The sequence below is a fragment of the Anolis sagrei genome, chromosome 4 (assembly GCF_037176765.1).
Source record: "Anolis sagrei isolate rAnoSag1 chromosome 4, rAnoSag1.mat, whole genome shotgun sequence".
NCBI classification, from domain to species: Eukaryota; Metazoa; Chordata; class Lepidosauria; order Squamata; family Dactyloidae; genus Anolis; species Anolis sagrei.
Genome location: NC_090024.1, coordinates 135,498,149 through 135,511,585, shown reverse-complemented (window position 1 = coordinate 135,511,585; position 13,437 = coordinate 135,498,149). Strand labels below are relative to the sequence as shown.

The following is a 13,437-nucleotide window of genomic DNA, read 5'->3' as shown; positions in this document are numbered from 1 at the left end:
TCCTATGCTATCTACCTGGAAAGGTGAGATAAAGGTTTTCTCCTTGATATTAAGTCTAGTTGTGCCTGACTCTGGGGGGTGGTGCTCATCTCCATTTCTAAGCCATTGTCCATAGACGCTTCCAAGATCATGTGACTGGCATGACTGCATTGAGCAGCGTTACCTTCCCGTCAAAGCGGTACCTATTGATCTACTCACATTTGCATGTTTTTGAACTGCTAGGTTGGCAGAAGCTGCGTCTAACAGCAGGAACATACCCCACTCCCTGGATTTGAACCACCAACCTTTTGGTCAGCAAGTTCAACAGCTCAGCGGTTTAACCCACTATGTCACCGGAGGCTCCCTTGAATTAAACTAATTACCAACATTAGAACAATTCAGTTAAAATATTATAAATACAGAAATAAATACATATAAGCTAAAAAATAGTTCAGCCTAAAAAAGTTAGCATGCCTATCCAGTTTTTTTTATTACCTTATGTTTCAAAAACATGTCTGAATAAAAGGTTTTAGCCTGCCATCACAAGGACAGCAGGGAAGGGGCCAACAGGCTCCAAAGTTGAAGGACAGCCATTGAGAAGGCTCATTCTCGTTTCTCCACCAATCATGCTTGCAATGTTGGTGGGACTGACAGTAGGGCCTCACCTGATGATCACATAGCCCAGGCTGGTCCATATTTATTGGCTGGAAAATAGCATAACACAGTTACATGCAAACATTTATTCCTGAGAAAAGGAAATACCATACAATCTGCGAAATAGCTTGGATCTGAGTCACAACGCGTTGTTTTTATGAAACATTTAATCCATTATTCATTGTAATATCAGTATTCTACTTAAAATTCCTGTCTTCATATATTTAGCTACTATAATTATACATTTCAATATATCTTAGAGGTCAGCTGAACTGTGTCAGATTGGAAATAAATTCCGTTTGAATAGCATTTTAAAGACATCTAAGAATCCATGCTGTCTGTCATCCACTTGGCATATTTTTGTAAGTATTAATTTAAATACCGTTACCAGAGGGGATGGAAATTTATAACACTGCCAAAATGTGGTTGCAACCATGTTACTACAGAGGTACTCTCTTCAGCTTTCTCATTTTGACTAAAGATCTACAACAGATTTCATGTTATAGACAACATAATTAACCAGAGGTATTTCTTTTCTTTCTTGTGTCTTGAAAAAAAAATCTCAGATCCTTTAAAAGTATTATTTCTAACATTCATGGACAGTAAGTTCAAGTATTTACATAATTTGGAAGGGGGTGTGTGTGTGATTTCTGAAGTCTTATTAATACCGGGTTGAAAGCATCAAAGAGGCATCTCTTCCAATTTCAGCATACACAAACAGTGTAGTATAATGATTTGTGTGTTCGACTATAACTGTGGAGACAAGGATTTAAATACCTACTTGGGCAAGTGAACCTCAGAAAAAGGTAAAATCATATCCCATCTGAACAAATCTTGCCAAGAAAAAACCTATGATAGATTCTCTGTAGGATTACTGTAAGACAGACACAACTTGACAGCCCCCTTAAAGCACCAACAAAAGGATGAATTATTGTGTTATTGTACTTCCTCTATTTTGAACCAGTGAATCTCTAGTACGTAAACAGCAAGAAATTCTGTTCAAAGCAATTGCTTAAGACATGGCTTGCAGTTCTCCCTTTCAGCCTCAGAGTGCCACTGTTGCCCAGCAAAGAACTGCCATTCCAGGGATCTTTCATGCAGTGAAATTGCTTATTCACTGAGAAAGAGCAAGACATAGGGACAGACAAACATTTATTTCCGAGAAAAGGAAATACTGCAATATAAAGAACCAAAAACCATTGACTTACCACTCACTTCATCAATATTTCTGGATCTTGATCAGAATTTAAAAATCTTCAGCTTATCTGAGCTTATCAAACAATGATAAAACTGATCTTCTCATTGCATGGAACGGAGAAAATGAAAAAACACAGCAGCAGATCTCTACAAAGGCAAGTGATTCTCTTATTTTTCTCTTTGTTTTGCATAGCTGCTCCAGAACAGATTCAGTATTCAGTTCCTGAAGAACTGGAAAAGGGCTCCATTGTGGGAAATCTTGCCAAAGATCTGAGACTAAATGCTGAAGAAATAGCAAGAAGCAATCTACATATACTTTCTTTAGGGGAAAAGCAATATTTCATTATCAATAGAAACAATGGGAATCTTTATGTAAATGACAGGATTGATAGAGAGGAAATATGTGGGGAAAGTATATCTTGCACCATCAATTTTGAAGTGATGGCTGAAAATCCTATGAATATTTTTCATATAATTGTAGAAGTCCAGGATGTGAATGACAATGCACCACATTTTTTGAATGGTGATATCAAATTGGGGATCAGTGAATTAACTTTGCCAGGAGCCACATTTCTCCTTGAGCAAGCTGAGGATCCTGATATTGGGATGAATACAATACAGGATTACAGCCTCAATACAAACCAGTACTTTGTTCTAGACATGACAGAGAGAGAATCTGGAAAAGCCTATGTAAAGTTAGTACTGAACAAACAATTGGATCATGAAAGTGAAAGCAATTTCCATTTAACTCTTATGGCTCTGGATGGAGGGAAGCCACCAAAAACGGGGACAGCCAAAATATGGATTACAGTAATTGATGTCAATGACAACACACCAGTTTTCTCTCAAGAGCTGTACATGGTGAACCTGAAAGAAAATACACCACGTGGGTCTCTAGTGGTACAGGTGAAAGCCACAGACAAAGATGCCGGTTCAAATGGACTGGTCAGTTATGGCTTTAGAAACATCCCTGAACGTGTTCGCCAGAAATTCAATTTGGATTCAAAAGATGGGAAAATAACAATAAAGGAAACTCTGGACTTTGAGGCATCAGATAAATATCTAGTAGCTGTAGAAGCAATAGATGGCGGTGGATTAGCAGCTCATGCTAAAGTTGAAATAAAAGTATTAGATGAGAATGACAATGCTCCAGAAGTCATTCTTGCCTCTTTGAACAGCCCAATACCTGAAGATTCAGCAACAGGAACTTTGGTAGCACTCATCAACATAAAAGATAAAGATTCTGGGGAAAATGGGGAAATTACTTGCTATTTAAAAGACATTTTGCCATTCAAAGTAGTGTCAACATCCAATAACTTCTTCAAGCTTCTTACAGATGGTCCCTTGGACAGGGAAAGCAACCCAGAATACAATATCACAATCACAGCAACAGACAAAGGCACACCTCCTCTATTAACAGAGAAGATAGTTTCCCTTAAGATTTCAGATATCAATGACAATTCTCCTGCCTTTGAAAAATCTTCTTACAATGTCTTTGTGCCAGAGAACAATCCTTCAGGCTCCTCCATTTTCCAGGTCCAAGCCTCAGATCCTGATCTGGAACGCAATGGCCATATCACTTACTCCCTCCTTAGAAGCAACATTCCAGAAATGCCTCTCTCGTCTTACCTTTCAATTAATTCTGAAAGTGGCATCATGTATGCTCAGCGCTCCTTTGACTATGAACAGAGCAGAGAAATTCAAGTAGAAGTGCGGGCGCAAGATGGTGGCTCTCCATCTCTCAGCAGCACAGCTATTGTGAAGATCTTAATCCTGGACCAGAATGACAAGAGCCCTCAAATTCTTTACCCTTCTCAGGGAATGGAGGGGTCAGCCTTGTTTGAGATGGTGCCTCGCTCAGCTGAGGAAGGTTATCTGGTGACCAAAGTGGTGGCAGTGGATGCAGACTCTGGGCACAATGCTTGGCTCTCATACCATCTGGTCCAGGCCACTGAGCCAGGGCTCTTCACAATTGGGACCCATAATGGGGAGATCAGGACCTCACGGACATTCTTGGAAAGAGATGCTGTCAAGCAGAGACTGGTGATTTTAGTGAAGGATAATGGCCAGCCACCACTATCTAGTACTGTGAGTCTTAACCTGGTCTTTGCTGAAAACTTCCAAGAGGCCCTTCCAGAAATTAACAGCCCATCCAGAGACCCAGAGTATCAATCAGACCTCCAATTCTACTTGGTTCTTGCCTTGGCTTTAATTTCCTTTTTATTCCTACTGACAGTGATTCTGGCCATTTTGACAAAGCTTCGAAGATCAGGGAACCCCAAGTTTTTGCAGTGTTTTGGTCCAGTTCCCCATTCAAACAATACTGTCATATTCCCACCAAACTATGAGGAAGGAACTTTGCCTTACTCCTATCAGCTGTGTTTATCTTCAGAATCTAGGATACAGGAATTTACTTTTCCAGCACCAAGTGTTCAAGCTGCAGGGAATTTTTCATGTGATCAGAATTCTGACATGCTAATGACAGCAAATCAAGAAAATATTTTAAAGCCAGAGATGAGTAATGATGATGGGGTGAGTTTTCCTCTTACATCTGCCTATTTTGTAATATGTTAAGACTGAATTTTCTAAACCGCTTTTAATGAATTGTCCATTAATAGCATATTTTCATTTCTTAAGTCCTCATTTTTGTTCATTATTCCACTTTTATTCAATAATATGTAAAAGGTTTAATGGTGTATTCTTTTGGAATTGCGCATCATTTCAGACTCCATTGGGAAGAATTCTATTGAAGGACCATAATTTTGAATGAAAGCTGTTGTGTGTGCATGATCTAGGCTGGGGCATGGAAATGCAGGAGTGCTCGTTTGACCATGATGAACAGTCCCATGGACTACAGGATGTGAGATGATACTTTAGCTCATACTACATATTTATGAAAACATATTTCCTTGTATGTATGTAAACATTGTCCCAGTTATGTTAGATTTTCTGGAGATATTCAGATCTCATTCTACAGGAGATCAAGCAACGTAATAGACAGCTGTCCAACTTGCCTCTCTAGAATGGAGAAAGTGTGATTGTTCTGTTGAAACACAACTTCCAATTTGATAGTCAAAACATTGTGTTACTCTTTGTATTAAGTTCTATGTAGAGCTAGCAACATTTCTTTTATATAAGATATGGGAGAAGATGCTCATGGGAAGGATGAAGCAGCATCATTATCATTGATCTTTAGTTCAGTAAGAGCTAATACTTCTAGTAAAATTTATAGGCCCAGACAGTTTATGAATAAATGCCCTTTCCACGTGTATTCTATACATTTTTTTCAAAATTCTTTTTTCCCCCTTTAATGTTATAGATGAAAAGAAACTCTCAGATATACTTTTTAGAAAAGAGCATGAAATATTGTGTGATATTTTATTAAGTAAGATTTCTAACACAGATTTCGGTGACTTGGAGAGAGGTATGCATGTCCTTTGTGCACTGCCAGTGATTATGGCAGAAGCTGAAAGATGTTTCATTAGCCAAGAAAACTTCAAAAAGTGCAAGATTTCTGCTAGGTGGCAAAAGATTAGGCTACCTAGTAGGGGTGCAATTCGGTTAAACTTCATTTAGTTTTTGGTATCCAGATTTCAGGAGCCTCCCAAATTCAGTGAGGGAAAAAAATCCATTTTTCGATCTGGCAACTGAAAGATCCGGGAAGATCCAGTCCATTAGCAGCAATGGGGAACTTATGAGGCTCCCATTTCTGTCATTTTTAGGGCATCGGTCTTAAGAAATCACTGTTTCTGGGATCCTTTCTCCTTATATCCTTCAATAAATCCTGGATTAAATGCATCAGACTTAAGAAACCATCCTTTCTGGGATCCTTTCTCCTTAGATCCTTCAAAATGACGTGGGTTAAAGGCTTAAGAAACCAGTTTTCTGATATCGTTTCCCTCAACACACTTTCAATGAAGCTGAGTTAAGGGAGGCACCCTTTTTAAACACTTATTTCAATGGGAGCTGCACCACCTGAAGGAACATATGGCAGCTTTAGAAATGGTAAGGTACTTCCTCTACTCCACATTTGAAACTTGCCTCATGTGAAGGGCACCTGTGGTGGCAGTTTCTTAAGTGTGTAGACAGTAAAGTGCTATGCTATTTGAGTTAAAAAGCAAGCCAAGCCATGCAGAGCTGTGAGTGGCACTGAGAATTTAGATCACCAATCTGTCTCTCTCAGAAGCCTGCTTGCAACAGAAAAATGGAAGCCCAACTTGGCTAAAAGAGACGTCATGACTTTCTTCTGTTCTGATTGGCTCAACAGGCAGGACTCATAGGGAAACCTGTGCGGGTGCACGGGTGCCTCTTCGAACTTCACGTGTAGTTTGGCTATTGTTTTCTGCAGCCACATAGTCTGTTGCGGCTGGAAAAAAATGGAGGCAGAGCCTGTGCCATTAAAGTTAGCTGAAACAGGCAAAATAGCCAGAGCCCGTTTTGAAAAACAGATCCATGCACAATCGTACTACCTAGTTATTTTGTCTATCAAGAGTACATTGTAGACAAAATTGACTTTGTGGGGGGAAATTTCTTATTTTCAATGAAAAGATCAAGAAAAACAAACTCTTAAATTGAAAAACAAATAAGTTTGCACCATTTGCAACTATGCTGATTTATTGCATCTTTTTAGAAAAATCAATGCTTCAACAGAACAAGGCCTATATTAGAACCATTACCAAGACCTTGCACTTGGAAAGTAATCATACTCGGCTACGAGTGATTGACTATGATATTAGAACCAACATAAAAACTGCTACATACTTATGTTGTGTAGGCAATCTTTCTCAAGCCAAATGTTTCTGAAGAAAAATATGAAAATATGATTGTAACATCATATGAGTTCATAGTATGATTTTTCAAATATTGAAAAGCCTGTATTTACTCGAATATAATGTACCATCGAATGTAATGTACATCTCAATTCAGCAGGTGTGCATTACATATATATATATATATATATGTTGTCAAATGTAATGTGAGGTAGAGGTGGCTGTGAAAAGGCTGGTGGGAAACCCCTCCGTCAGGCCTTGTTATCAGTATTTTCATGGCCACCTTTACTTCTTCCTCTTCTGTCCCCACCTGGGATATCCCAACAGCACTGACAGATTTCGGTGTGCATTTCTTACACACCATTGTATTTAATATGCACCTCAATTTTAGCTATATCTTTTAGCCAAGAAAGCTGAGCATTAGACTTGAATAAATATGGTAATTTTAAAAACTTACAGCTAGTATGCTAGTCATTAATGTTTCTGTACTTTTTTAGAATGATACATCTGCAATGCCAATTTTCTGATACAGACATGTAGCAATTACATTTTCAAATCTGATGTGCTTAGAATCTAAACAGAAATGAATTATGTAAATATAAAACAAATACAACAACCAGAGTTGCCATAAAAGGCTGTGGGAAGGAAACAGAAATACCCAAAGCTTCTACTGTGATTTCTGGCTACAGTGATAGCTGGCTTCTCCTCTTCAGAAAGACAACTCGGCATTAGGGACTAGTGTGCATGCATGGCAGGCAAAGGACACAGTTACTTAAATCTGTATTTAACTGTTTTATTGTTTTTACTTTCCAAAGAACCATATGTTACCTTCTAGCTAACGTTGTGGCCCTGATTTTTTATTGTCTTCATGACTTAAATTTGTATTGTCACCGACTCTTTAACCAATCAGCCTAACTGGAGTGTAACTGCAGCGATTCCTCTAGAGATACTTTGCCTCTCATATGGAAAAACTCTTTTAATACTTCAGTTCTGAAAGGTGAACAGCACCCTAATCTATTACCTCTGCACAGTTTACACAACAACAATCTGTACTGATCCTTATTTCACCTCTAAAACACCATGATAAATCTGGATTCTGACTGTTTCACTTCCATCTTAAAGGTACAAAGTTGGCAAAAAAAAAGCACACATTGCCCCGGCCATTCAAAGAGTATAGACCTGACAGTCTTGCTTGTATTTCAGAAGGCGTCAAAGGGAATTGGTGTTGCCACATGGACTCGAGCAGTGGTGGGTCTGTCTTGTACAATCTCACAATATGGATAGTTTACATGTAACACTTTGGAGTATTTATTTCTCTGCCCTTCCCCTGGGCAAAAAAGCATGGATACATCATAGAATCATAGAGTTGGAAGAGACCTCATGGGCCATCCAGTCCAACCTCCTGCCAAGAAGCAGAAAAATTGCATTCAGAGCATCCCTAGAGATGGCCATCCAGCCTCTGTTTAAAAGCTTCCAAAGAAGGAGCCTCCACCACACTCCGGGGCAGAGAGTTCCACTGCTGAACAGCTCTCACAATCAGGAAGTTCTTCCTAATGTTCAGATGGAATCTCCTTTCTTGTAGTTTGAAGCCATTGTTCCACGTCCTAGTCTCCAGGGTAGCAAAAAACAGGCTTGCTCCCTCCTCCCTATGATTTCCTCGCACATACTTATACATGGCTATTATGTCTCCTCTTAGCCTTCTCTTCTTCAACAGATCTGTGTAGGACATCAGGATACTGTTGACCAACTAAACTTGACAATCTCTCCCATTTTCTCCTAAAGTATACCTGAGGCCCATATCTATTCTATCTAGATATCTAGTATTTTCTCTCTACCTGGAAAGGTGAGACAAAGTAGTCAGAAACTGGGAGGAACCCTCTTCCTAAATCTACTTGAGTTGCTTCTAAATGAGATGTAGGATACAATACCTTTCAAGAGAGGAAACTGGGAAATAGGTTTGCCATAGGATTACTATAAGTTAGACAAAACATGGAGGTGTATTTAAATCAAAAACAAACGGATGAATTATCACTTACTTTCTGATACAGTTTTCTTCAATGCAGATGGGGGAAACGGTTCTAGACATGTGTTGTTTATCAGCTTTGAATCAGCCAAATGCAAGTATATAAAAAACATGAAATATTGTGCAAAGGAAATCCTTAGACAGGGCTTGCAGTTCTCCTTTTCAGCCTCAGAGTGCCACTGTTGGCCAGCAAAGAACTGCCATTCCAGGGATGTTTCATGCAGTGAAATTGCTTATTCACTGGGAAATAGCAGAACACAGGGGCATGCAAACATTTATTTCAGAGAAAAGGAAATACTGTAATATAAAGAACCAAAGACTGGTGACTTTATACTCACTTCATCAATATTTCTGGATCCCAATCAAGATTTGAAATTCTTCAGTTTATCTCATCATATCAAACTAGTATAAAGCAGATTTTCTCATTGAATGGAATGGAGACAAGGAACAAACACAGCAGCAGATCTCTACAAAGGCAAGTACTTCTTTTATTCTTCTTTTTGTTTTACAAGACAAACTCAGAAGACATTCAGTATTCAATTCCTGAAGAATTGGAAAAGGGCTCCATTGTGGGAAATCTTGCCAAAGATCTGAGACTAAATACTGAAGAAATAGCAAGTAGCAATCTGCATATTCTTTCTGTGAATGAAAAGCAATATTTCATTATCAGTGCAAAAAATGGGAATCTTTATGTAAATGACAGGATTGATAGAGAGGAAATATGTGGGGAAAGTATATCCTGCACCATCAGTTTTGAAGTGATGGCTGAAAATCCTATGAATATTTTTCATGTAATTGTAGAGGTCCAGGATGTGAATGACAATGCACCACATTTTCTGCATGGTGATATCAAACTGGAGATCATTGAATCAACTGTGCCAGGAGCCACATTTCTCCTTGATCAAGCTGAGGATTCTGATATTGGGATGAATACAATACAGGATTACAGCCTTAATACAAATCAATACTTTGTTCTGGATGTGACAGAGAGACAATCTGGGAAGAAATATGTAAAATTAGTGCTGAAGAAACATTTGGATCATGAAAGTGAAAGCAGTTTCCATTTAACTCTTATGGCACTGGATGGAGGGAAACCACCAAAAACAGGAACAGCCAAAATATGGATTACAGTAATTGATGCCAATGACAACTCACCAGTTTTCTCTCAAGAGCTGTACATGGTGAACCTTAAAGAGAATATGCCTCGTGGGTCTCTAGTTGTACAGGTGAAAGCTACGGACAAAGATGCAGGTTCAAATGGCCAAATCAATTACAGCTTTAAAAACATCCCTGAACGTGCTCGCCAGAAATTCAATTTGGATTCAAAAGATGGGAAGATAACAATTAAGGAAGCTCTGGACTTTGAAGAATCTGACAAATGTTTGCTGGCAATAGAAGCAAGAGATGGTGGTGGATTAGTAGCTCACTCTAATATTGAAATAAAAGTATTAGATGAGAATGACAATCCTCCAGAAGTGATCCTTGCCTCTTTGAACAGCCCAGTACCTGAAGATTCAGCAACAGGAACTCTGGTAGCACTCATCAATATAAAAGATAGAGATTCTGGGGATAATGGGGAAATAACTTGCTATTTAAAAGATGTTCTACCATTCCAAGTTGTATCAACATCCAGTAATCTCTATAAGATTCTTACAGAAGGTCCCCTGGACAGGGAAAGCACCCCAGAGTACAATATCACAATCATAGCAACAGACAAAGGGACACCCCCTCTTTCAACTGAGAAAATAATCTTCCTGAAGATTTCAGATATCAATGACAATTCTCCTTCATTTGAGAAATCTTCTTACACTGCCTTTGTGTCAGAGAACAATCCTTCAGGCTCCTCTATTTTCCATGTCCGAGCATCAGATCCAGATCTGGAACGCAATGGCCAAATTACTTACTCCCTCCTCACAAGCAATATAGAGGAGCTCCCTCTCTCGTCTTACCTCTCCATCAACTCTGAAAGTGGCATCATCTATGCCCAGCGCTCCTTTGACTATGAACAGCGTCAGGAGTTTCAAGTAGAAGTGAGAGCCCAAGATGGAGGCTCCCCTCCCCTTAGCAGCACTGCCACTTTGAAGGTCTTCATCTTGGACCAGAATGACAAGAGCCCTCAAATCCTTTACCCTTCTCAGGGAATGGAGGGTTCAGCCTTGTTTGAGATGGTGCCTCGTTCAGCTGAGGAGGGTTACTTGGTGACCAAAGTGGTGGCAGTGGATGCAGACTCTGGGCACAATGCTTGGCTCTCCTACCATCTGGTCCAGGCCACAGAACCAGGACTCTTCACAATTGGGGTCCATAATGGTGAAATCAGGACATTGCGGACATTTTTGGAAAGAGATGCTGTCAAGCAGAGACTGGTGATTTTAGTGAAGGATAATGGCCAGCCTCCACTGTCCAGTACTGTGAGTCTGAATCTGGTGTTTGCTGAAACCTTCCAAGAAGCTCTTCCAGAAATTAACAGCCAACCCAGGGATCCAGAGTATCAGTCAGACCTCCAGTTCTATTTGGTCCTTGCCTTGGCTTTGATATCCTTCTTATTCCTCCTGTCTGCGATTTTGGCCATCCTGACAAAGGTTCGAGGATCAGGGAGTCCCAAATTCTTACAGTGTTTTGGTCCAGTTCCCCATTCAAACAATACTGTCATATTCCCACCAAACTATGAAGAAGGAACTTTGCCTTACTCCTATCAGCTGTGTTTATCTTCTGAGTCCAGGATACAGGAATTTACCTTTCCAGCACCAAGCGTTCAAGCTGCAGGGAATTTTTCTAGTGATCAGAATTCTGACATGCTATTGACAGCCAATCAAGAAAATATTTTAAAGACAGAGATGAGTAATGATCATGGGGTGAGTTTTTTTTTTTCTTATATCAGCCTATTTTGCAATACGTTAAGATTGCATTTTCTATACTACTTTTAATGGATGGCCAATTAATAACTTATTTTCATTTCTTAAGTCCTGATTTTAGTTTATTATTCCAACCTTATTTAACAATCTTTAAAAATTTGAATGGTTTATTCTTTTGGAATTGCAAATTATTTCGAACCCCATTTAGAAGAATTGTATTGAAAGACCATAATTTTGAATGGAAGCTGTTATTTATGCATGGTCTATCCCTATTTCATCTACTGGGGCATGGAGACACAGAAATGTTTCAATATAATGAAGCAACTGTCCCATGGACTGCATGATATGAGATGATACTTTAGCTCATACTAAACATATTTATGAAAACATCTTTCCTTGTATTTATGTAGCCATTATCCCAGTTACGTGAGATTTTCTGGAGGCATCCAAACCCTATTCTATAGCAGAACAAGCAAAAATTGTCATACTTGACTTTCTGGAATGGAAAAAGTGTGATTGTGCTCATGAAATAGAATTTCTAATTTGAGTATCACTTTTTTGTGTTAACGTTCTATGAAGACCTATCAAAATTTATTTTATGTAAAATGAGCAAGAGGTTTATAAGAAGTATAAATTCCCATTATCATCATCATCATCATCATTGATCTTTAGGACAGAACGAGTTAATAGTACTAATAGGATTTATACGCCCAGACAATTTATGAATAAACGCCCCTTTCATGTGTCTTTATCATAGTTTTTTTTTCTTTATGAAATGATGTAAGCAAAAAGAAATGCTCAGTTTTGGAAAATAATGTGAAATATTTTGAGATACCTTATTAAATGGTATTTCTAACACAAGTTTCTGTGAAAACTATACGTATCTTTGGTGCATTACCAGTGATTATGGCAGAAGTTGAAAGATATTTCATTAACCAATAAGTCTTCAAAAGCTGTAAGATTTCTGCTAGGTGGCAAAAAATGGACTACCTAATTATTTTATCTATCATGAATCAATCCTTATAAAAATGACTTTGAAGGAACAATTCACAAGGTTTAAGTGGGGGGTGGGGAAGCAAGATAAACAAACCTTTAAAGTGAAATGAATCAATTTGCACTATTTCAAGTTACAGCAATGTTTTAAAACACTGTTACCATTTAACTGTGTTTTTTTTTTAAAAAAAAAAATGTGTTTTTAAACTTGACTAAGTGTGGGAATGCTAGCTGTCTTGCATCCCCACGGGGAGAAAGGTGGGGTATAAATAAAGATAATAATAGTAATAATCAATTATTGAACAGAATCAGGCCTATATTAGAACCAACATAAACATTGCTGCATAATGATCACATTGTGCAGGCATCCTTTTTCAAGCCAGATGTTGCTGAAGAAAAACATCAAAATGTGAGGAACTGTAGCATTGTATCAGCCCTGCAGTGATTCGTAGTATGATTTTTCATATATAGAAGTAATTTAAAAAGCAGCTATTATGCTAATCATGAATGTTTTTGTACTGTTTTAGCACAATACATTATTTCTCTGGTATAGACATGTAGTGATTGCATTTCCAAGTCTTCTATGCTTAGAATCCAAGAATATAATAGATTTATGTAAACAAAATAAATACAAAAATCAAAGATAGTTGCCATAAAAGACTCAGGGAGGAAAACAGTAGAAGTGCCCAAAGCTGCTTCTGTGATTTCTGGCTACAGCAATAGACAGGTCCTCCACTTTGGAAAGACCATTGCCATTAGGAATTTGCTTGTATGGCAAACAAATGACATAGTTGCTTAAATCTGTACTTAACTGTTTTACTGTTTTTACTTTCTAAGCTACCATCTATTACCTTCTAGTTAAAAGTTGTGTTCCTGATTTTTTTTTTATTGCCTTCATGACTTAAACTTGTATTGTCACCAATTACCCTGACCGGATTGTAAGTGCAGCTATTCCTCTAGAGATTCCTTA

At 38.4% G+C, this 13,437-nt stretch overlaps 1 protein-coding gene across 32 annotated transcripts in view; it reads left to right on the top strand.

Annotated features, from left to right (window-relative positions):
* LOC132774269 (protocadherin gamma-A4-like) overlaps positions 1-13,437 on the top strand; it is a 393,640-nt gene that overhangs the window by 205,532 nt on the left and 174,671 nt on the right. The window contains exon 1 of one of the 32 annotated variants that reach the window (XM_067467712.1): positions 1,748-4,362. The exons of 30 other annotated variants lie outside the window; for them this stretch is intronic. In XM_067467712.1, coding sequence (XP_067323813.1) covers positions 1,915-4,362 — 2,448 coding nt within the window. In that variant the 5' untranslated portion in view covers positions 1,748-1,914. Of the gene's footprint in view, positions 1-1,747; positions 4,363-9,292; positions 11,475-13,437 lie in introns of those variants that run through there. One more of the 32 variants, XM_067467721.1, reaches the window with a different exon arrangement.